The sequence below is a fragment of the Aquarana catesbeiana genome, linkage group LG09 (assembly GCF_042186555.1).
Source record: "Aquarana catesbeiana isolate 2022-GZ linkage group LG09, ASM4218655v1, whole genome shotgun sequence".
Lineage (NCBI taxonomy): Eukaryota > Metazoa > Chordata > Amphibia > Anura > Ranidae > Aquarana > Aquarana catesbeiana.
The window spans coordinates 47,073-72,084 of NC_133332.1; the positions used below are offsets into that span (position 1 = coordinate 47,073).

Consider the following 25,012-nt stretch of genomic DNA (forward strand, 5'->3'; position numbering starts at 1 on the left):
AGAGCGGATGGAGATGAGTCTAGATTACAGAGAGGGAAGAGAATAGAGGATGGAGATGAGTCTAGATTACAGAGGGAAGAGAAGAGCGGATGGAGATGAGTCTAGATTACAGAGAGGGAAGAGAAGAGTGGATGGAGATGAGTCTAGATTACAGAGAGAGGGAAGAGAAGAGAGGATGGAGATGAGTCTAGATTACAGAGAGGGAAGAGAATAGAGGATGGAGATGAGTCTAGATTACAGAGAGGGAAGAGAAGAGCGGATGGAGATGAGTCTAGATTACACAGAGGGAAGAGAAGAGAGGATGGAGATGAGTCTAGATTACAGAGGGAAGAGAAGAGCGGATGGAGATGAGTCTAGATTACAGAGAGGGAAGAGAAGAGCGGATGGAGATGAGTCTAGATTACAGAGAGGGAAGAGAATAGAGGATGGAGATGAGTCTAGATTACAGAGGGAAGAGAAGAGAGGATGGAGATGAGTCTAGATTACAGAGAGGGAAGAGAAGAGAGGATGGAGATGAGTCTAGATTACAGAGAGGGAAGAGAAGAGCGGATGGAGATGAGTCTAGATTACAGAGAGGGAAGAGAAGAGAGGATGGAGATGAGTCTAGATTACAGAGAGGGAAGAGAAGAGCGGATGGAGATGAGTCTAGATTACAGAGAGGGAAGAGAAGAGGGGATGGAGATGAGTCTAGATTACAGAGAAGGAAGAGAAGAGAGGATGGAGATGAGTCTAGATTACAGAGAGGGAAGAGAAGAGAGGATGGAGATGAGTCTAGATTACAGAGGGAAGAGAAGAGCGGATGGAGATGAGTCTAGATTACAGAGAGGGAAGAGAAGAGAGGATGGAGATGAGTCTAGATTACAGAGGGAAGAGAAGAGAGGATGGAGATGAGTCTAGATTACAGAGAGGGAAGAGAAGAGAGGATGGAGATGAGTCTAGATTACAGAGAGGGAAGAGAAGAGCGGATGGAGATGAGTCTAGATTACAGAGAGGGAAGAGAAGAGAGGATGGAGATGAGTCTAGATTACAGAGAGGGAAGAGAAGAGAGGATGGAGATGAGTCTAGATTACAGAGAGGGAAGAGGATAGAGGATGGAGATGAGTCTAGATTACAGAGGGAAGAGAAGAGAGGATGGAGATGAGTCTAGATTACAGAGAGGGAAGAGGATAGAGGATGGAGATGAGTCTAGATTACAGAGGGAAGAGAAGAGAGGATGGAGATGAGTCTAGATTACAGAGAGGGAAGAGAAGAGAGGATGGAGATGAGTCTAGATTACAGAGAGGGAAGAGAAGAGCGGATGGAGATGAGTCTAGATTACAGAGAGGGAAGAGAAGAGAGGATGGAGATGAGTCTAGATTACAGAGAGGGAAGAGAAGAGCGGATGGAGATGAGTCTAGATTACAGAGAGGGAAGAGAAGAGGGGATGGAGATGAGTCTAGATTACAGAGAAGGAAGAGAAGAGAGGATGGAGATGAGTCTAGATTACAGAGAGGGAAGAGAAGAGAGGATGGAGATGAGTCTAGATTACAGAGAGGGAAGAGAATAGAGGATGGAGATGAGTCTAGATTACAGAGGGAAGAGAAGAGAGGATGGAGATGAGTCTAGATTACAGAGAGGGAAGAGAAGAGCGGATGGAGATGAGTCTAGATTACAGAGGGAAGAGAAGAGAGGATGGAGATGAGTCTAGATTACAGAGAGGGAAGAGAAGAGAGGATGGAGATGAGTCTAGATTACAGAGAGGGAAGAGAAGAGCGGATGGAGATGAGTCTAGATTACAGAGAGGGAAGAGAAGAGAGGATGGAGATGAGTCTAGATTACAGAGAGGGAAGAGAAGAGAGGATGGAGATGAGTCTAGATTACAGAGAGGGAAGAGAAGAGCGGATGGAGATGAGTCTAGATTACAGAGAGGGAAGAGAAGAGAGGATGGAGATGAGTCTAGATTACAGAGGGAAGAGAAGAGAGGATGGAGATGAGTCTAGATTACAGAGAGGGAAGAGAAGAGCGGATGGAGATGAGTCTAGATTACAGAGGGAAGAGAAGAGAGGATGGAGATGAGTCTAGATTACAGAGAGGGAAGAGAAGAGAGGATGGAGATGAGTCTAGATTACAGAGAGGGAAGAGAAGAGCGGATGGAGATGAGTCTAGATTACAGAGAGGGAAGAGAAGAGAGGATGGAGATGAGTCTAGATTACAGAGAGGGAAGAGAAGAGAGGATGGAGATGAGTCTAGATTACAGAGAGGGAAGAGGATAGAGGATGGAGATGAGTCTAGATTACAGAGGGAAGAGAAGAGAGGATGGAGATGAGTCTAGATTACAGAGAGGGAAGAGGATAGAGGATGGAGATGAGTCTAGATTACAGAGGGAAGAGAAGAGAGGATGGAGATGAGTCTAGATTACAGACAAGGAAGAGAAGAGCGGATGGAGATGAGTCTAGATTACAGAGAGGGAAGAGAAGAGCGGATGGAGATGAGTCTAGATTACAGAGAGGGAAGAGTACCATGGAGGGTTTCATAGGCCTGGACAACCTCGGCCATAAACATCGGTCTCTGACGAGCGATGGAAGCCAAGGAGCCGAGTGCCGCTGTCAGGTTGATGCTGGAGATCGCCGGGTGCGCCATAAACTTCAAGAGTTCCTTCAGGGCTTGTTTTCCTGTGTCCCGTAATGTGTCTGCAAAGATACAATGGGGGAGGGGGGTGAGCGTTCCACCAACCACGGGGGAGCAGAGATACAGAGGATGAACAGGTCTATACCGGGGTGGGGGTGGGGTATACACCTACAGAGGATGAACAGGTCTATACCGGGTGGGGGAGGGGTATACACCTACAGAGGATGAACAGGTCTATACCGGGGTGGGGGTGGGGTATACACCTACAGAGGATGAACAGGTCTATACCGGGGTGGGGGTGGGGTATACACCTACAGAGGATGAACAGGTCTATACCGGGGTGGGGGTGGGGTATACACCTACAGAGGATGAACAGGTCTATACCGGGGTGGGGGTGGGGTATACACCTACAGAGGATGAACAGGTCTATACCGGGGTGGGGGTGGGGTATACACCTACAGAGGATGAACGGGTCTATACCGGGGTGGGGGTGGGGTATACACCTACAGAGGATGAACAGGTCTATACAGGGTGGGGGAGGGGTATACACCTACAGAGGATGAACGGGTCTATACCGGGGTGGGGGTGGGGTATACACCTACAGAGGATGAACGGGTCTATACCGGGGTGGGGGTGGGGTATACACCTACAGAGGATGAACGGGTCTATACCGGGGTGGGGGTGGGGTATACACCTACAGAGGATGAACGGGTCTATACCGGGGTGGGGGTGGGGTATACACCTACAGAGGATGAACAGGTCTATACCAGGGTGGGGGTGGGGTATACACCTACAGAGGATGAACAGGTCTATACAGGGTGGGGGAGGGGTATACACCTACAGAGGATGAACGGGTCTATACCGGGGTGGGGGTGGGGTATACACCTACAGAGGATGAACAGGTCTATACCGGGGTGGGGTATACACCTACAAAGGATGAACAGGTCTATACCGGGGTGGGGGTGGGGTATACACCTACAGAGGATGAACAGGTCTATACAGGGTGGGGGTGGGGTATACACCTACAGAGGATGAACAGGTCTATACCGGGGTGGGGGTGGGGTATACACCTACAGAGGATGAACAGGTCTATACCGGGGTGGGGTATACACCTACAAAGGATGAACAGGTCTATACCGGGGTGGGGGTGGGGTATACACCTACAGAGGATGAACAGGTCTATACAGGGTGGGGGTGGGGTATACACCTACAGAGGATGAACAGGTCTATACCGGGGTGGGGGTGGGGTATACACCTACAGAGGATGAACGGGTCTATACCGGGGTGGGGTATACACCTACAGAGGATGAACAGGTCTATACCGGGGTGGGGGTGGGGTATACACATGATGAACATGTCTGTACATAGGGGGTAGGACAGGGATACATACTGTATTTTAGAAATGGGTGGTCCATCGGGATCTGCTCCAGACTGATGTCGCCCTCCTGTCTCTTGGGAATCTCACTCTCTGGAGTTCGAGGGGAGAGGGTGACAATTAGACTTTCCACAAACTTCACGGCGTGTGTGCGGATCCCGTCATTGTCAGATTCCAGCAGCTGAAGGATGTCTCCGGCCATTTCAGTCACGAGGTCCCAGCACGACTCTTGTTGTTCCGATGGTGGTCGGGAGCGGACAACCCACTGTACACAGAATGGAGAAAATGAGGAATGACACCAGAAACTTGGGAGGAGAACTACGAAGAATGACACCAGAAACTTGGGAGGAGGACTACGAGGAATGACACCAGAAACTTGGGAGGAGGACTACGAGGAATGACACCAGAAACTTGGGAGGAGGACTACGAAGAATGACACCAGAAACTTGGGAGGAGGACTACGAGGAATGACACCAGAAACTTGGGAGGAGGACTACGAGGAATGACACCAGAAACTTGGGAGGAGGACTACGAAGAATGACACCAGAAACTTGGGAGGAGGACTACGAGGAATGACACCAGAAACTTGGGAGGAGAACTACGAAGAATGACACCAGAAACTTGGGAGGAGAACTACGAAGAATGACACCAGAAACTTGGAGGAGAACTACGAAGAATGACACCAGAAACTTGGGAGGAGAACTACGAAGAATGACACCAGAAACTTGGGAGGAGAACTACGAAGAATGACACCAGAAACTTGGGAGGAGAACTACGAAGAATGACACCAGAAACTTGGGAGGAGGACTATGAGGAATGACACCAGAAACTTGGGAGGAGGACTACGAGGAATGACACCAGAAACTTGGGAGGAGGACTACGAGGAATGACACCAGAAACTTGGGAGGAGGACTACGAGGAATGACACCAGAAACTTGGGAGGAGGACTACAAGGAATGACACCAGAAACTTGGGAGGAGGACTACGAGGAATGACACCAGAAACTTGGGAGGAGAACTACGAAGAATGACACCAGAAACTTGGGAGGAGGACTACGAGGAATGACACCAGAAACTTGGGAGGAGAACTACGAAGAATGACACCAGAAACTTGGGAGGAGGACTACGAGGAATGACACCAGAAACTTGGGAGGAGGACTATGAGGAATGACACCAGAAACTTGGGAGAAGGACTACGAGGAATTACACCAGAAACTTGGAGAACTAGGAGTATTGCCATCAGAAATTTGGGAGAACAACGACAAGGAATGACACCAGAAATTTGGGAGGAAAAGGAGGAATGACACCAGAAATGGATGGCATGCAGGAAGACTCCAGGCCCACCATCCACGACTAGGGCTCTCATAGCCAGAAATGACATTAATTATGGACCAAAGGGGAGGGGCCTCAAGTAGGACTTTACAATCTGGCATTGTATTTTCACCTCTTAGGTGTAGGAATGTTCAGGTCCTAGCTTCAATCTTTGTTTTCATCTACAGAGACATGAAATGGAGATGGCTTGGATGGGAAAGCACTTTGGGAGTATGCCCATGGACCCAGCCGAATCTGAGGATGCCCACTAGGATGATGTCACACCCCTCCCACATTGGAAGATGCATGAATGAGCTCCTTGTAGTAAAATGGTCCGTATAGAAACTGATTATACAAGTACAGCTTGTATAACAGTGTAAATTTACTGTCCCCTCAAAATAACTCAACACACAGCCATTAATGTCTAAACCGCTGGCAACAAAAGTCAGTACACCCCTAAGTGAAAATCTCCAATTTGGGCCCAATTAGCCATTTTCCCTCCCCCGGTGTCATGTGACTCGTTAGTGTTATAAGGTCTCAGGTGTGAATGGGGAGCAGGTGTGTTAAATATGGTGTTATCGCTCTCACTCTCTCATACTGGTCACTGGAAGTACAACATGGTACCTCATGGCAAAGAACTCTCTGAGGATCTGAAAAAAAGAATTGTTGCTCTACATAAAGATGGCCTAGAATATAAGAAGATTGCCAAGACCCTGAAACTGAGCTGCAGCACGGTGGCCAAGACCATACAGCGGTATAACAAGACAGGATCCACTCAGAACAGGCCTCACCATGGTCCAAAGAAGTTGAGGTCACGTGATCAGCGTCATATCCAGAAGTTGTCTTTGGGAAATAGACGTATGGGTGCTGCCAGCATTGCTGCAGAGGTTGTAGGGGTGGGGGGTCAGCCTGTCAGTCATCAGACCATACGCCGCACACTGCATCAAATTGGTCTGCATGGCTGTCATCCCAGAAAGCCATGCAGACAGTTTGCTGAAGACAAGCAGACTAAGGAGATGGATTACTGTAACCATGTCCTGTGGTCTGATGAGACCAAGATAAACGTATTTGGTTCAGATGGTGACAAGCGTGTGTGGGGGTAACCAGGTGAGGAGGACAAAGACAAGTGTCTTGTCTACAGTCAAGCATGGTGGTGGGAGTGTCATGGTCTGGGGCTGCATGAGTGCTGCCGGCACTGGGGGGCTACAGATCATTGAGGGAACCATGAATGCCAACATGTACTGTGACATACTGAAGCAGAACATGATCCCCTCCCTTCAGAGACTGGGCTGCAGGGCAGTATTCCAACATGATAACCACCCCAAACACACCTCCAAGACCACCACTGCCTTGCTAAAGAAGCTGAGGGTAAAGGTGATGGACTGGCCAAGCATGTCTCCAGACCTAAACCCTATTGATCATCTGTGGGACATCCTCAAACGGAAGGTGGAGGAGCACAAGGTCTCTAACATCCACCAGCTCTGTGATGTCTTCATGGAGGAGGGGAAGAGGACTCCAGTGACAACCTGTGAAGCTCTGGTGACCTCCATGTCCAAGAGGGTTAAGGCATTGCTGAAAAATAATGGTGGCCACACAAAATATTGACACTTTGGGCCCAATTTGGAGATTTTCACTTAGGGGTGTACTGACTTTTGTTGCCAGCGGTTTAGACATTAATGGCTGTGTGTTGAGTTATTTTGAGGGGACAGTAAATTTACACTGTTATACAAGCTGTACACTCACTACTTTACATTCTAGACAAGTGTCATTTCTTCAGTGTTGTCACATGAAAAGATAGAATAGAGCCATTCAGGGGAGGAGCCACAGCATGAAGGAAAATACAGCTATTTAGGGGGGAGGAGTTACAGCATGAAGGAGAATAGAGCTATTCAGGGGAAGGAGCTACAGCATGGAGAATAGAGCTATTCAGGGGAGGAGCTACAGCATGGAGAATAATGCTATTCAGGGGGAGGAGCTACAGCATAGAGAATAGAGCTATTCAGAGGAGGAGCTACAGCATAGAGAATAGAGCTATTCAGAGGAGGAGCTACAGCATAGAGAATAGAGCTATTCAGAGGAGGAGCTACAGCATAGAGAATAGAGCTATTCAGAGGAGGAGCTACAGCATGAAGGAGAATAGAGCTATTCAGGGGAGGAGCCACAGCATGAAGGAGAACAGAGCTATTCAGGGGAGGAGCCACAGCATGGAGAATAGAGCTATTCAGGGGAGGAGCTACAGCATGAAGGAGAATAGAGCTATTCAGGGGAGGAGCCACAGCATGAAGGAGAACAGAGCTATTCAGGGGAGGAGCCACAGCATGGAGAATAGAGCTATTCAGGGGAGGAGCTACAGCATGGAGAATAGAGCTATTCAGGGGAGGAGCTACAGCATAGAGAATAGAGCTATTCAGGGGGAGGAGCTACAGCATAGAGAATAGAGCTATTCAGGGGGAGGAGCTACAGCATAGAGAATAGAGCTATTCAGGGGGAGGAGCTACAGCATAGAGAATAGAGCTATTCAGGGGAGGAGCCACAGTATGAAGGAGAATAGAGATATTTAGGGGGAGGAGCCGTGGCATGAAGGAAAAGCTGAGTTAGACTTACCGGTGACTCCTTTTCTGAGAGTCTTCCAGGACAGCCCATGAGACCTAGGGCTCCTCCTACCAGGACAGGAAACACGTTAACCCCCACCAGATAAAAAGGGCGGTCTTCCAGGCCCCATGTCAGTATTCGAGAAAAGTAGGACATCCCTGTAAAACACATGCATAATACACATAACACAAAACCGGGTGGGAATCCGGCTGTCCTGGAAGACTCTCAGAAAAGGAGTTACCGGTAATTCTAACTCAGCTTTTCTCTAAGAGTCTTCAAGAACAGCCCATGAGCCAGAACTTACCAGTCTAGGGAGGGACAACTGCCTGAAGGACCTTACGACCAAACACCTGCTCCTGAGCAGATAGGAGATCTAGGCGATACTGTTTAATGAAGGTCGAAAAACTGGACCATGTGGCAGCTCTGCAAAATTTGTTCCGGTGAGGCTCCAGCCCTTTCAGCCCAAGACTCAGACGAGGCTCTAGTTGAGTGCGCAGTGACAAAAGGCGGAGGAACTTCCCTAATTTTGTAAGTTTCAGAAAAAGCTTGCTTTATCTTTATCCATCTAGCCAAGGTGGCTTTAGATCTATTCTTTCCCTTGTGTGCTCCTGAAAAGAGGACAAACAAGCCGTCTGTTTTTTTAAAGGTCTTGGTGACCTCAAGGTAGATGAGATTCTTCTCAGGTCTAAAAAAAAAAAAAAAAAAAAAAAAAAAAAAAAAAAAAAATTACATTTCCTTTCTTGTACTACCAACCTTTTGTAGTTGGCCAATGTCCTGGGATCTGTGGAATGTCCTGGCCAATGTCCTGGCATCTGTGGAATGTCCTGGCCAATGTCCTGGCATCTGTGGAATGTCCTGGCCAATGTCCTGGGATCTGTGGAATGTCCTGGCCAATGTCCTGGGATCTGTGGAATGTCCTGGCCAATGTCCTGGGATCTGTGGAATGTCCTGGCCAATGTCCTGGGATCTGTGGAATGTCCTGGCCAATGTCCTGGCATCTGTGGAATGTCCTGGCCAATGTCCTGGCATCTGTGGAATGTCCTGGCCAATGTCCTGGCATCTGTGGAATGTCCTGGCCAATGTCCTGGCATCTGTGGAATGTCCTGGCCAATGTCCTGGCATCTGTGGAATGTCCTGGCCAATGTCCTGGCATCTGTGGAATGTCCTGGCCAATGTCCTGGCATCTGTGGAATGTCCTGGCCAATGTCCTGGCATCTGTGGAATGTCCTGGCCAATGTCCTGGCATCTGTGGAATGTCTTGGCCAATGTCCTGGCATCTGTGGAATGTACTGGCCAATGTCCTGGCATCTGTGGAATGTCCTGGCCACTTTAGGCAGAAATCCTGGATCAGTTTTCAAAACAACCCGATCCACAAAAATTGTGAGGAAAGGCTCCCTCACTGAAAGGGCCTGTAACTCACTTACCCTACGAGCCGAGGTCATTGCCACAAGGAAAATTGTTTTAAAGGTAAGTAACTTAACTGAAATATCCTCTAGGGCAGTGATGGCGAACCTTATGGCACATGGACCACAGCTGGCACACCAAGCCCTCTCTGTGGGCACGCAGCACCCTGCCAGGATACGGGGGGAATCCCCAGCCAGGCAGTCACTTGTGCCACATTTAGGGGGGTGTAAATATATTCCTGTCGTACCGAGGGCCTGTGCTGCAGTTTATTGCCTCCCCCTGACCCTTACACCTCCGGTGAGGCATTCCTCTCTGCGGCACCCTACTCCAGCTCCCCTTGCCCCAGGAGTACTTTGGTACAGCCCATCCCTCTGGTAAATGCACTGTGACCTGACAGCAGAGGGGGAGGGGCGATGCTCAGAGCAGATCATGGCCGTGGGAGAGGTACAGTGGCTGCTAGCTGCCTTCTCGGTGATTGGGACACCAAGGAGCGGCTGGATGGTGGGGAATCCTGCCTGCTGGGTGCTGGGGAGAGCCCTGATGTGATGGATGATGAGGCCATGGAGAGGTAAGGAGGAGGATGGATCCTCCACTCTACATTGCACTGTGTGTGGGGGGGATGGGGGAATGTGAGTAGTGCAGGAAGTTTGTGTCAGGTAGGTCAATGTTGCAGCGTGCATTCTGAGCACAACGCATTCCAGCACCCTGCATTCTGAGCACAACGCATTCCAGCACCCTGCATTCTGAGCACAACGCATTCCAGCACCCTGCATTCTGAGCACAACGCATTCCAGCACCCTGCATTCTGAGCACAACGCATTCCAGCACCCTGCATTCTGAGCACAACGCATTCCAGCACCCTGCATTCTGAGCACAACGCATTCCAGCACCCTGCATTCTGAGCACAACGCATTCCAGCACCCTGCATTCTGAGCACAACGCATTCCAGCACCCTGCATTCTGAGCACAACGCATTCCAGCACCCTGTATTCTGAGCGAATTTGGCAGAATCATACGTTTTTGGTCCCTTAGAGCTCATTCTGAGGGATGATCAGTCCTATCCTCTGTACAGAGCCCTTGATAGGTTTAATTTTGTGTTGGCACGCTGTTTGGGCACTCGGGCTCAAAAAGGTTCGCCATCACTGCTCTAGGGGCTCCAAAAGGAATTCTACCAGAGTTTGAAGCACCGGGGACAGGTCCCATGTTGGACAACTTCGAACCACTACCAGTCTGGACCTAGAAATTGATTTGAAGAATCTAGCTATAGTGAGATTTTCAAAAGAGAAAAAATTGGAGAAAAAACACTGATAGCTGCCGCCTGTACCTTTAAAAGTACTAACTGAAAGACCTTTGTTGACACCCTCTTAAAAAAATTCCAAAATTGAAGGAACATCATGAGTTAGTTAATTTTTGATTTTCAGATAACCACGAGTTAAAAATGTTTCCAAACCTTGGAATATATGGCTCTAGTGACCAGTTTTCTGCAATTTACCAGCGTCTTGACTACTTTGTCAGAGAACCCCTGGGCGCTTAGTATCTTTTCTTCAGATACCAGGCCCTCAAGCTTAAGGAAACCACCTATTGGTGTGACACTGGACCCTGGGATAAGAAGTCTTCTCTCTTAGGAAGACTCAGTGGAGGCTCTGAGACCAGAGTCTGTAACAGGGAACCCCCCCCCCCCCGCCCCCGGGCCAGAAAGGGGCTATTAGGATAAGATCTGTTTCTTCTAGAAGAAACTTCCGGAATTATCCTGATCGGCGGGAAGGCGTAACAGAGGCCGAATGGCCACAGATTTGCCAGAGCATCAATCCCCAATGATCGTTCCGCTGGATTCAGAGAAAACAACTTCTCTGTCTTGTGATTGTTTTGATCTGCGAACAGGTCCACTTTGGGACATCCCCATCTGTCGGTGAGAACCGCAAAGATTTCGGGATGAAGGGACCAATTGTCTCAACACACCTGGTAGCGGCTGAGATAATCTGCCTGACAGTTTTGTGTCCTTTAGGTGCACTGCTGTAATTAAGGCTAGATTCCCTTCTGCCCATAATAAAATATCCTGGGCGATAGATTGAAGCATCCGACTCCTCGTACCTCCCTGTTTGTTGAGGTACGCAACCATAGCGATATTGTCGGATAGAATCTGGAGATTGTGACCCCTGATTTCTATCTGAAATGCCTGCAAGGCTCTCTGAAATGCTAGAAGCTCTCTGATTCGATGAAGCTCTTGCTTCCCTTGAGGATCATTGTGCTGCTGAAGTGGGCTCCCCATCCCCAGGAACTCGCATCCATTGTGATCCTCTGGGATATAGGAATGGACCATGGTAGACCTCTTGTTAGGTGCAGGTGTGTACTCCACCACAAGCTTCTTTTTACCCTGGGAGGGTAACAAGACCCTTGATCGCAGGGAACTTGCATCTCCGTCCCAGTCCCTTAGTAGAAACACGTTGATGAAATCTTGCCCATGGCACTGCGGGAAAAGAGGAGGTCATCAGACCCACAGACCCCATTAGTACTATTATTTCCAATACCTCTACCGCTGTATGGTCCTGATTGGGCAGCAGGGTATTTGTTGTTTGTTGTTCGTTTTTGTAAGTCACAAACTCACTTCTTTCACCTTTCGGTTTTCACTGTTCTTTTCCTTTGTTCGTTCCCTTTATTCCTCCCGCTTCCCCCTCTCTTCCCCCCCCCCCTCCCCTTTTTGCCGTACCTTCTGTCCCCTGCATACCCATGGACCTATATTCCAATACGAGTAAACTGTCCTGAATTAGGGGAACTATCATCCTTCTGGGGGAACTAATTATTCCCCCCCCCCCCCCCCCCCCGCGGGGGGTAATGTATGCGTGATCCCTTGCAAGGCATGTTTGGACTATCACCCGCTCTCTGGGGAGCTGGCCTGTCATTGGGGAGGCAAAGGACATAGGAGGGACCATATCATTTTCATCATGAACACTAAGAACTATCGGGAACTTTGTGACTGGTAATTATGCAGATATGTGGTGTTATATACATAAGTCCATTACCATTGAGTTTTATGCTATGTTTGATATATGCTTACATTCCTACAGTTGACAACTATCCTCTGAAGACCCAGTTAGGGTCGAAACGCGTCAGATTTTTAATATCTATGATCTTTTTGTCCAAAATACACTGTATTGTACATTGTTCCCGATTACGGGCACTGTCCGTTGTGTTTCTTATCTTATATTGTACTCCAGTTCATGTCCTGACTTTATAGGTCAGAACCCATCTGTTTTATACTACCCTTTGTAGCAATAAAATAATTTTTTGACTATCCACATTGTATTTATTGGCTGCTTTAAAGCCCCGTTAGGGGGTTTCCGTATAATTTTTTTCCTCTGCGCTTATTTTTTGCCCTATAAAGAAAAAAAATGTATATCTATCTATCTATCTCCCCTCCCTTCGTCCCCCCCCCCTCCCCTTTTTGCCGTACCTTCTGTCCCCTGCATACCCACCAAGACACTGTAGCTTGGTGGGTTGGAGGGTTAAACAAGATGGGCCCTTGTTTTTTGGGCCTATTGTTCCTTTCTCTAGGACCTTGCTGCCTACTTTGGCCACAAATTTTTTTTCTGTCAGCTTTTTCTTATTCTCTGGAAAGGCCTTTTTTCTATTGGCCGTGCGTTCCAGCACCTCTTGCAGACCTGAGCCAAAAAGATGATCGCCTGTTAAGGGAAGACCACAGAGGCGCAACTTTGAGGCAGCTTCGCCTGACCAGGTTTTAAGCCATAGGCTACTTCTGGCCGAATTCACTAAGGATGAGGTTGCTAGCTGACATTCTTATTGACTCTGCGGAAGAATCAGCCAAAACCCCACTGCACGAAAGAGGAGAGGGAAAGATTTCAGAATCTTCTCTCTAGGAGGTACCTGCCAACAAATGTGTTTGTGTCAATCATACGTCTACATTTCTGGCTACACAAGTGGAGGCCAGAGCTGCTTTAAGACTCCCAAAGGCTAGGTCCGAGGTGCGTTTAACTTTTTTTAGTTCAGTAAACTTAGTTTAGATTTTTGTTCCATGGCTGCGCTGCGTCCTCTTCAAATGGAAACCTTCTTTTTAGGATACCGGAAAAGAAAGGTTTCCTCTATGGATTTTCCCACTCCAGCTTGATATTATCAAGAAGGGAACGATGCACGGGAAAAACTCTAGCCTTTTTCTTATTCAAACCTTTGTACATAAGGTCATGTTTAGACAATTGTATCTTCTCCTCTTCTACATCAAGTGTCGTATAGATAGCCTTTAATACGTCAACTACATCTTCCAATGATAACCTGGAGCCCCTTGTGGATTCTTTATCCCTGGGCCCCGTATCTGACCCGACTCTTCCAGAGAAGAATGGGCAGATCCGGCTTCAGCCTCAGAGTCTTCACTCTCCTGTGGAGGACCGGCTGAAGTCCTAACTGGAGATGGACCTTCTGAGGGGACTTGAATCTGGTCAATTAGAGTTTTAAACAAGCTAAACATAGACATAAGCTCATCTCTAACAGAAGTCATCATTTTCTGACAGGAGACAAGCGGGTCATCCTTAACTAGGCTGTCTATACGGGTGCAGCAAACTGCTTCGCTCCACGAGGAGCTCAATTTGTTTCTGCAAACCGCACATTTCCTTTTTGGTGGCTGCGGTTGGGGCCTTGTCCTGAGTCTTGGCCTGCGAGAGAACAAATGACCCCAATAAACATGCACTCCATAACACCCCATGCAGGAGGAAAGCAAAACTGTGCCCCCTTCACCTAGTCCCTACTGGTTACAAGGGGGAGAACACTCACAGGATGTGCAAGTAAAATACACTTCAGTCTTACCTGTGAGGTGCCGGTGTTAGGGCCCGCTGCCTGTGCAGGTATCGCAGGAGTCCATCCCGCCCCTGTAGTGGGCCGCAGCCTCTGCTGGATTTCACTGTTTTTAAAACCACCAGCATCCCTGTTCAGAGACCGGAACCAGCGTCTCCAGCGCCTGCTGATGATGTCACACGCCCCAGAAGTGACCCCGCTGGGTACTTCCTGTGGGCCAGCTTGGAACGCAAGTTCCGCCCCTCCATGCACGGCTTCCTCTCTTCCACTGCACAATCCAGCCAGGCTGTTCAACAGGGAAAACAAGGTGACTGCCGCCATGCGGCTCGCGGGCAGGAGCTCAGAGGATTTCCCCATGAGCTGAGAGGCAGCAGCCACAAACCTCCGGCGGGTGTGCCGCACTGGGACCTAAGAAGAAGGTAGGAATACTGCCACAGGAGCCACGCCCATTAGACTTAGGGGAAACAGTTCCAGGAAACATGTTACACCTCCCCCGTCCGGAGGAAATACTAATACTGACATGGGGCCTGGAGGAGCGTCCTTTTATCTGATGGGTCAACGTGTTTTCTGTCCTGGTACGATGAGCCCCAGGTCTCATGGGCTGTCCTGGAAGATGCTTAGAGAAAATACAGCTATTCAGGGGAGGAGCCACAGCATGAAGGAGAATAGAGCTATGCAGGGGAGGAGGCACAGCATGAAGGAGAATAGAGCTATGCAGGGGAGGAGCCACAGCATGAAGGAGAATAGAGCTATGCAGGGGAGGAGGCACAGCATGAAGGAGAATAGAGCTATGCAGGGAAGGAGCCACAGCATGAAGGAGAATAGAGCTATGCAGGGGAGGAGGCACGGCATGAAGGAGAATAGAGCTATGCAGGGGAGGAGCCACAGCATGAAGGAGAATAGAGCTAATCCGGGGAGGATCCACAGCATGAAGGAGAATAGAGCTATTCAGGGGAGGAGCCACAGCATGGAGAATAGAGCTATTCAGGGGAGGAGCCACAGCATGAAGGAGAATAGAGCTATTCAGGGGAGGAGCCACAGCATGGAGAATAGAGCTATTCAGGGGAGGAGCTACAGCATAGAGAATAGAGCTATTCAGGGGGAGGAGCCACAGCATGAAGGAGAATAGAGCTATGCAGGGGAGGAGGCACAGCATGAAGGAGAATAGAGCTATGCAGGGGAGGAGGCACAGCATGAAGGAGAATAGAGCTATGCAGGGGAGGAGGCACAGCATGAAGGAGAATAGAGCTATGCAGGGGAGGAGCCACAGCATGAAGGAGAATAGAGCTATTCAGGGGAGGAGGCACAGCATGAAGGAGAATAGAGCTATTCAGGGGAGGAGCCACAGCATGAAGGAGAATAGAGCTATGCAGGGGAGGAGGCACAGCATGAAGGAGAATAGAGCTATGCAGGGGAGGAGGCACAGCATGAAGGAGAATAGAGCTATGCAGGGGAGGAGGCACAGCATGAAGGAGAATAGAGCTATGCAGGGAGGAGGCACAGCATGAAGGAGAATAGAGCTATGCAGGGGAGGAGCCACAGCATGAAGGAGAATAGAGCTATGCAGGGGAGGAGCACAGCATGAAGGAGAATAGAGCTATGCAGGGGAGGAGGCACAGCATGAAGGAGAATAGAGCTATGCAGGGAAGGAGCCACAGCATGAAGGAGAATAGAGCTATGCAGGGGAGGAGGCACGGCATGAAGGAGAATAGAGCTATGCAGGGGAGGAGCCACAGCATGAAGGAGAATAGAGCTAATCCGGGGAGGATCCACAGCATGAAGGAGAATAGAGCTATTCAGGGGAGGAGCCACAGCATGGAGAATAGAGCTATTCAGGGGAGAGCCACAGCATGAAGGAGAATAGAGCTATTCAGGGGAGGAGCCACAGCATGGAGAATAGAGCTATTCAGGGGAGGAGCTACAGCATAGAGAATAGAGCTTTCAGGGAAGGAGCCACAGCATGAAGGAGAATAGAGCTATGCAGGGGAGGAGGCACGGCATGAAGGAGAATAGAGCTATGCAGGGGGAGGAGGCACAGCATGAAGGAGAATAGAGCTATGCAGGGGAGGAGGCACAGCATGAAGGAGAATAGAGCTATGCAGGGGAGGAGCCACAGCATGAAGGAGAATAGAGCTATTCAGGGGAGGAGGCACAGCATGAAGGAGAATAGAGCTATGCAGGGGAGGAGGCACAGCATGAAGGAGAATAGAGCTATGCAGGGGAGGAGGCACAGCATGAAAGGAGAATAGAGCTATGCAGGGGAGGAGCCACAGCATGAAGGAGAATAGAGCTATTCAGGGGAGGAGGCACAGCCATGAAGGAGAATAGAGCTATGCAGGGGAGGAGGCACAGCATGAAGGAGAATAGAGCTATGCAGGGAAGGAGCCACAGCATGAAGGAGAATAGAGCTATGCAGGGGAGGAGGCACAGCATGAAGGAGAATAGAGCTATGCAGGGAAGGAGCCACAGCATGAAGGAGAATAGAGCTATGCAGGGGAGGAGGCACGGCATGAAGGAGAATAGAGCTATGCAGGGGAGGAGCCACAGCATGAAGGAGAATAGAGCTAATCCGGGGAGGATCCACAGCATGAAGGAGAATAGAGCTATTCAGGGAGGAGCCACAGCATGGAGAATAGAGCTATTCAGGGGAGGAGCCACAGCATGAAGGAGAATAGAGCTATTCAGGGGAGGAGCCACAGCATGGAGAATAGAGCTATTCAGGGGAGGAGCTACAGCATAGAGAATAGAGCTATTCAGGGAAGGAGCCACAGCATGAAGGAGAATAGAGCTATGCAGGGGAGGAGGCACGGCATGAAGGAGAATAGAGCTATGCAGGGGAGGAGGCACAGCATGAAGGAGAATAGATGCTATGCAGGGGAGGAGGCACAGCATGAAGGAGAATAGAGCTATGCAGGGGAGGAGCCACAGCATGAAGGAGAATAGAGCTATTCAGGGGAGGAGGCACAGCATGAAGGAGAATAGAGCTATGCAGGGGAGGAGGCACAGCATGAAGGAGAATAGAGCTATGCAGGGGAGGAGGCACAGCATGAAGGAGAATAGAGCTATGCAAGGGGAGGAGCCACAGCATGAAGGAGAATAGAGCTATTCAGGGGAGGAGGCACAGCATGAAGGAGAATAGAGCTATGCAGGGGAGGAGGCACAGCATGAAGGAGAATAGAGCTATGCAGGAAGGAGCCACAGCATGAAGGAGAATAGAGCTATGCAGGGGAGAGGCACAGCATGAAGGAGAATAGAGCTATGCAGGGGAGGAGGCACAGCATGAAGGAGAATAGAGCTATGCAGGGAAGGAGCCACAGCATGAAGGAGAATAGAGCTATGCAGGGGAGGAGGCACGGCATGAAGGAGAATAGAGCTATGCAGGGGAGGAGCCACAGCATGAAGGAGAATAGAGCTAATCCGGGGAGGATCCACAGCATGAAGGAGAATAGAGCTATTCAGGGGAGGAGCCACAGCATGGAGAATAGAGCTATTCAGGGAGGAGCCACAGCATGAAGGAGAATAGAGCTATTCAGGGGAGAGCCACAGCATGAAGGAGAATAGAGCTATTCAGGGGAGGAGCCACAGCATGAAGGAGAATAGAGCTATTGCAGGGGAGGAGGCACAGCATGAAGGAGAATAGAGCTATGCAGGGGAGGAGCCACAGCATGAAGGAGAATAGAGCTATGCAGGGGAGGAGCCACAGCTTGAAGGAGAATAGAGCTAATCCGGGGAGGATCCACAGCATGAAGGAGAATAGAGCTATTCAGGGGAGGAGCCACAGCATGGAGAATAGAGATATTCAGGGGAGGAGCCACAGCATGAAGGAGAATAGAGCTATTCAGGGGAGGAGCCACAGCATGAAGGAGAATAGAGATATTCAGGGGAGGAGCCACAGCATGAAGGAGAATAGAGATATTTCAGGGGAGGAGCCACAGCATGAAGGAGAATAGGGCTAATCCGGGGAGGAGCCACAGCATGAAGGAGAATAGATATTTAGAGGAGGAGCCACAGCAATGAAGGAGAATAGAGCTATTCAGGGGAGGAGCCACAGCATGGAGAATAGAGATATTCAGGGGAGGATTCTACCTATACACGAGGGGATGAAGATATCAGAATCCATGACCACACCCATTTCTTACCTGAAGAGCGACTTTATAAGAGCTGAGTCATGGTCAGGATGGACTTCTTCACCACATTAACATTCTCATCCTTCATAAGCATATGCAGGTTCGCAATCAACTTTATCAACAGCTCGTTGTCCAGCTTACTGTACAAGGAGAACAAAGCAAAGCTGTCATAACCCCATGGAGTACAACTCCCAGCACACACCCAGAATCCTTGTCCCCCCCTCCGCACCCAGAATCCTCGTCGCCCCCCCCCCCTCCAGAATCCTCGTCGCCCTCCCTCCGCACCCAGAATCCTCGTCGCCCTCCCTCCGCACCCAGAATCCTCGTCGCCCCCCCCTCCGCAACCCAGAATCCTCGTCGCCCCCCCCTCCGCAACCCAGAATCCTCGCCCCCCCCTCCAGAATCCTCGTCGTCCCCCCTTCTCACCCAGAATCCTTGTCGCCCCTCCGTATCCAGAATCTCCTTGTTGCCCCCCATCCCCCCCAGAATCCTCCTCGTCGCCCCCCCTCCCCACCCAGAATCCTTGTCGCCCCTCCACACCCAGAATCCTCCTCGTTGCCCCCCCCATCCCCCCCAGAATCCTCCTCGTCGCCCCCCCCTCCGCACCCAGAATCCCCGTCCCCCCCTCCAGAATCCTCGTCGTCCCCCCTTCTCACCCAGAATCCTCGTCGCCCCTCCGTATCCAGAATCCTCCTCGTTGCCCCCCCATCCCCCCCAGAATCCTCCTTGTTGTCCCCCATCCCCCCCAGAATCCTCCTCGTCGCCCCCCCCCTCCAGAATCCTCGTCGCCCCCCCTCCGCACCCAGAATCCTCGCCCCCCCCCCCCCTTCCAGAATCCTCGTCGTCCTCCCTTCTCACCCAGAATCCTCGCGTCCTCGCCTTCTCACCCAGAATCCTCGTCTCCCCTCCGTATCCAGAATCCTCGTCGTCGCCCCCCCATAATCCTCCTCGTCGCCCCCCTCCCCACCCAGAATCCTCGTCGCCCCTCCGTATCCAGAATCCTCCTCGTCGCCCCCCATAATCCTCCTCGTTGCGCCCCCCCCCCCCATTTCTTATCCACCCCCCGCACCAAAAGTCATCAGAGGTAGCCATGGTCGGGGGAGGGTATGAAAGACAGACAAGCAGCACAGGGCTCCAGCCAATCATCTCTCACCATGCTTCTTCGATAAAATTCACCACGAATTTGCGAACGTCCACCAACTTGTCAGCTTGGAATGCGATGATCTCCTACACGGAAGAGATTGGATGAGAAGATCACATGACACAGGAAGAGATTGGATGAGAAGATCACATGACACAGGGAGAAGATTGGATGAGAAGATCACATGACACAGGAAGAGATTGGATGAGAAGATCCATGACACAGGAAGAGATTGGATGAGAAGATCACATGACACAGGAAGAGATTGGATGAGAAGATCACATGACACAGGAAGAGATTGGATGAGAGATCACATGACACAGGAAGAGATTGGATGAGAAGATCACATGACACAGGGAGAAGATTGGATGAGAAGATCACATGACACAGGAAGAGATTGGATGAGAAGATCACATGACACAGGGAGAAGATTGGATGAGAAGATCACATGACACAGGGAGAAGATTGGATGAGAAGATCACATGACACAGGAAGAGATTGGATGAGGAGATCACATGACACAGGAAGAGATTGGATGAGGAGATCACATGACACAGGGAGAAGATTGGATGAGAAGATCACATGACACAGGAAGAGATTGGATGAGGAGATCACATGACACAGGAGAAGATTGGATGAGAAGATCACATGACACAGGAGAGATTGGATGAGAAGATCACATGACACAGGAAGAGATTGGATGAGGAGATCACATGACACAGGGAGAAGATTGGATGAGGAGATCACATGACACAGGAAGAGATTGGATGAGGAGATCACATGACACAGGGAGAAGATTGGATGAGAAGATCACATGACACAGGGAGAAGATTGGATGAGAAGATCACATGACACAGGAAGAGATTGGATGAGGAGATCACATGACACAGGGAGAAGATTGGATGAGAAGATCACATGACACAGGAAGAGATTGGATGAGGAGATCACATGACACAGGGAGAAGATTGGATGAGAAGATCACATGACACAGGAAGAGATTGGATGAGAAGATCACATGACACAGGAGAGATTGGATGAGGAGATCACATGACACAGGAAGAGATTGGATGAGAAGATCACATGACACAGGGAGAAGATTGGATGAGAAGATCACATGACACAGGGAGAAGATTGGATGAGAAGATCACATGACACAGGAGAGATTGGATGAGAAGATCATGACAGGATGGAACATGACACAGGAGAAGATTGGATGAGAAGATCACATGACACAGGAAGAGATTGGATGAGGAGATCACATGACACAGGAAGAGATTGGATGAGGAGATCACATGACACAGGGAGAAGATTGGATGAGAAGATCACATGACACAGGAAGAGATTGGATGAGAGATCACATGACACAGGAAGAGATTGGATGAGAAGATCACATGACACAGGAGAGATTGGATGAGAAGATCACATGACACAGGGAGAAGATTGGATGAGAAGATCACATGACACAGGAAGAGATTGGATGAGAAGATCACATGACACAGGGAGAAGATTGGATGAGAAGATCACATGACACAGGAAGAGATTGGATGAGGAGATCACATGACACAGGAAGAGATTGGATGAGGAGATCACATGACACAGGAGAGATTGGATGAGAAGATCACATGACACAGGGAGAAGATTGGATGAGAAGATCACATGACACAGGGAGAGATTGGATGAGAAGATCACATGACACAGGGAGAAGATTGGATGAGAAGATCACATGACACAGGGAGAAGATTGGATGAGGAGATCACATGACACAGGGAGAGATTGGATGAGAAGATCACATGACACAGGAAGAGATTGGATGAGGAGATCACATGACACAGGAAGAGATTGGATGAGAAGATCACATGACACAGGAAAGAGATTGGATGAAGAAGATCACATGACACAGGAAGAAGATTGGATGAGAAGATCACATGACACAGGAAGAGATTGGATGAGAAGATCACATGACACAGGAAGAGATTGGGAGAAGATCACATGACACAGGAAGAGATTGGATGAGAAGATCACATGACACAGGAAGAGATTGGATGAGAAGATCACATGACACAGGAAGAGATTGGATGAGAAGATCACATGACACAGGAAGAGATTGGATGAGGAGATCACATGACACAGGAAGAGATTGGATGAGGAGATCACATGACACAGGAAGAGATTGGATGAGGAGATCACATGACACAGGGAGAAGATTGGATGAGAAGATCACATGACACAGGAAGAGATTGGATGAGGAGATCACATGACACAGGAGAAGATTGGATGAGAAGATCACATGACACAGGAAGAGATTGGATGAGGAGATCACATGACACAGGAAGAGATTGGATGAGAAGATCACATGACACAGGGAGAAGATTGGATGAGGAGATCACATGACACAGGAAGAGATTGGATGAGAAGATCACATGACACAGGGAGAAGATTGGATGAGAAGATCACATGACACAGGGAGAAGATTGGATGAGGAGATCACATGACACAGGAAGAGATTGGATGAGAAGATCACATGACACAGGGAGAAGATTGGGGGGGAGGGGTCACTCACATCCAGGAAGTTGTCCAGCAGTGTGGGGTCCTTGTTTATAATCAGTTCCTGAACCTGCAGATGGAGACACAGATATAAGAGAAGAGGAGAGAGAACATGAGCCGTAGCGAAGTACAAAGGGGGGGAACGCACCTGTTTCAGCATTGTGATCTTGGAGTCATTGCTGGCCAGAGCCGCCATGTTCAATAATTCCACCACCTGGAGAGGAGAGAAGAGTGAGCGGAGGAGAGGAGACCCAATCATCGCTGTACCCTCCCCCACACCTCATCTACTCACCCGCTCAGAGGTGGAGAGGACCTCAGCCACCAAATCATCCTGAGTGTAAAACTGAGAGGCCACGCTGAGCGCCATGACTGAACCACGGAGGAGTCTGAGGAGAGAGGAGACCAGAGGAGACGAGTCAATGTCTGAGGAGGGAGGAGACCAGAGGAGACGAGTCAATGTCTGAGGGGAGAGGAGACGAGTCAATGTCTGAGGAGAGAGGAGACGAGTCAATGTCCGGGGGGAGAGGAGACGAGTCAATGTCCGGGGGGAGAGGAGACGAGTCAATGTCCGGGGGGAGAGGAGACGAGTCAATGTCCGGGGGGGAGAGGAGACGAGTCAATGTCCGGGGGGAGAGGAGACGAGTCAATGTCCGGGGGGAGAGGAGACGAGTCAATGTCCGGGGGGAGAGGAGACGAGTCAATGTCCGGGGGGAGAGGAGACGAGTCAATGTCCGGGGGGAGAGGAGACGAGTCAATGTCCGGGGGGAGAGGAGACGAGTCAATGTCCGGGGGGAGAGGAGACGAGTCAATGTCCGGGGGGAGAGGAGACGAGTCAATGTCCGGGGGGAGAGGAGACGAGTCAATGTCCGGGGGGAGAGGAGACGAGTCAATGTCCGGGGGGAGAGGAGACGAGTCAATGTCCGGGGGGAGAGGAGACGAGTCAATGTCCGGGGGGAGAGGAGACGAGTCAATGTCCGGGGGGAGAGGAGACGAGTCAATGTCCGGGGGGAGAGGAGACGAGTCAATGTCCGGGGGGAGAGGAGACGAGTCAATGTCCGGGGGGAGAGGAGACGAGTCAATGTCCGGGGGGAGAGGAGACGAGTCAATGTCCGGGGGGAGAGGAGACGAGTCAATGTCCGGGGGGAGAGGAGACGAGTCAATGTCCGGGGGGAGAGGAGACGAGTCAATGTCCGGGGGGAGAGGAGACGAGTCAATGTCCGGGGGGAGAGGAGACGAGTCAATGTCCGGGGGGAGAGGAGACGAGTCAATGTCCGGGGGGAGAGGAGACGAGTCAATGTCCGGGGGGAGAGGAGACGAGTCAATGTCCGGGGGGAGAGGAGACGAGTCAATGTCCGGGGGGAGAGGAGACGAGTCAATGTCCGGGGGGAGAGGAGACGAGTCAATGTCCGGGGGGAGAGGAGACGAGTCAATGTCCGGGGGGAGAGGAGACGAGTCAATGTCCGGGGGGAGAGGAGACGAGTCAATGTCCGGGGGGAGAGGAGACGAGTCAATGTCCGGGGGGAGAGGAGACGAGTCAATGTCCGGGGGGAGAGGAGACGAGTCAATGTCCGGGGGGAGAGGAGACGAGTCAATGTCCGGGGGGAGAGGAGACGAGTCAATGTCCGGGGGGAGAGGAGACGAGTCAATGTCCGGGGGGAGAGGAGACGAGTCAATGTCCGGGGGGAGAGGAGACGAGTCAATGTCCGAGGGGAGAGGAGACGAGTCAATGTCCGAGGGGAGAGGAGACGAGTCAATGTCCGAGGAGAGAGGAGACGAGTCAATGTTCGGGGGGAGAGGAGACGAGTCAATGTCTGAGGAGAGAGGAGACGAGTCAATGTCTGGGGGGAGAGGAGACGAGTCAATGTCTGAGGAGAGAGGAGACGAGTCAATGTCCGGGGGGAGAGGAGACGAGTCAATGTCCGAGGGGAGAGGAGACGAGTCAATGTCCGGGGGAAGAGGAGACGAGTCAATGTCCGGGGGGAGAGGAGACGAGTCAATGTCCGGGGGGAGAGGAGACGAGTCAATGTCCGGGGGGAGAGGAGACGAGTCAATGTCCGAGGGGAGAGGAGACGAGTCAATGTCCGGGGGAAGAGGAGACGAGTCAATGTCCGGGGGGAGAGGAGACGAGTCAATGTCCGGGGGGAGAGGAGACGAGTCAATGTCCGGGGGGAGAGGAGACGAGTCAATGTCCGGGGGGAGAGGAGACGAGTCAATGTTCGGGGGGAGAGGAGAGGACCTCAGCCACCAAATCATCCTGAGTGTAAAACTGAGAGGCCACGCTGAGCGCCATGACTGAACCACGGAGGAGTCTGAGGAGAGAGGAGACCAGAGGAGACGAGTCAATGTCTGGGGGGGGGAGAGGAGACGAGTCAATGTCTGGGGGGGGGGGAGAGGAGACGAGTCAATGTCTGGGGGGGGGGGGGGAGAGGAGACGAGTCAATGTCTGGGGGGGGGGGGGAGAGGAGACGAGTCAATGTCTGGGGGGGGGGAGAGGAGACGAGTCAATGTCTGGGGGGGGGGGGAGAGGAGACGAGTCAATGTCTGGGGGGGGGGGGGGAGGAGAGGAAACGAGTCAATGTCTGGGGGGGGGGGGGAGAGGAGACGAGACAATGTCTGGGGGGGGGGGGGGAGAGGAGACGAGTCAATGTCTGGGGGGGGGGGAGAGGAGACGAGTCAATGTCTGGGGGGGGGGAGAGGAGACGAGTCAATGTCTGGGGGGGGGGGAGAGGAGACGAGTCAATGTCTGGGGGGGGGAGAGGAGACGAGTCAATGTCTGGGGGGGGGGGAGAGGAGACGAGTCAATGTCTGTGGGGGGGGGGGGGAGAGGAGACGAGTCAATGTCTGTGGGGGGGGGGGGGAGAGGAGACGAGTCAATGTCTGTGGGGGGGGGGGAGAGGAGACGAGTCAATGTCTGTGGGGGGGGGAGAGGAGACGAGTCAATGTCTGTGGGGGGGGGGAGAGGAGACGAGTCAATGTCTGGGGGGGGGGGAGAGGAGACGAGTCAATGTCTGGGGGGGGGGAGAGGAGACGAGTCAATGTCTGGTGGGGGAGAGGAGACGAGTCAATGTCTGGGGGGGGGAGAGGAGACGAGTCAATGTCTGGGGGGGGGGGG

The 25,012-nt window shown here is 50.9% G+C and overlaps 1 protein-coding gene across 1 annotated transcript; it reads right to left on the reverse strand.

The window, feature by feature from the left end:
• Positions 1-2,498: 2,498 nt before the first annotated feature.
• Positions 2,499-24,204, reverse strand: SYMPK (symplekin scaffold protein; the record flags this gene model as incomplete). The annotated part of the gene is given in 9 exon segments (XM_073598040.1): positions 2,499-2,669; positions 3,998-4,247; positions 18,228-18,245; positions 18,247-18,355; positions 19,369-19,442; positions 21,917-21,970; positions 22,049-22,114; positions 22,193-22,286; positions 24,137-24,204. Coding segments are annotated over 9 exon segments (853 nt in total), but the record flags the coding sequence as incomplete, so codon positions are not given.
• Positions 24,205-25,012: the final 808 nt, after the last annotated feature.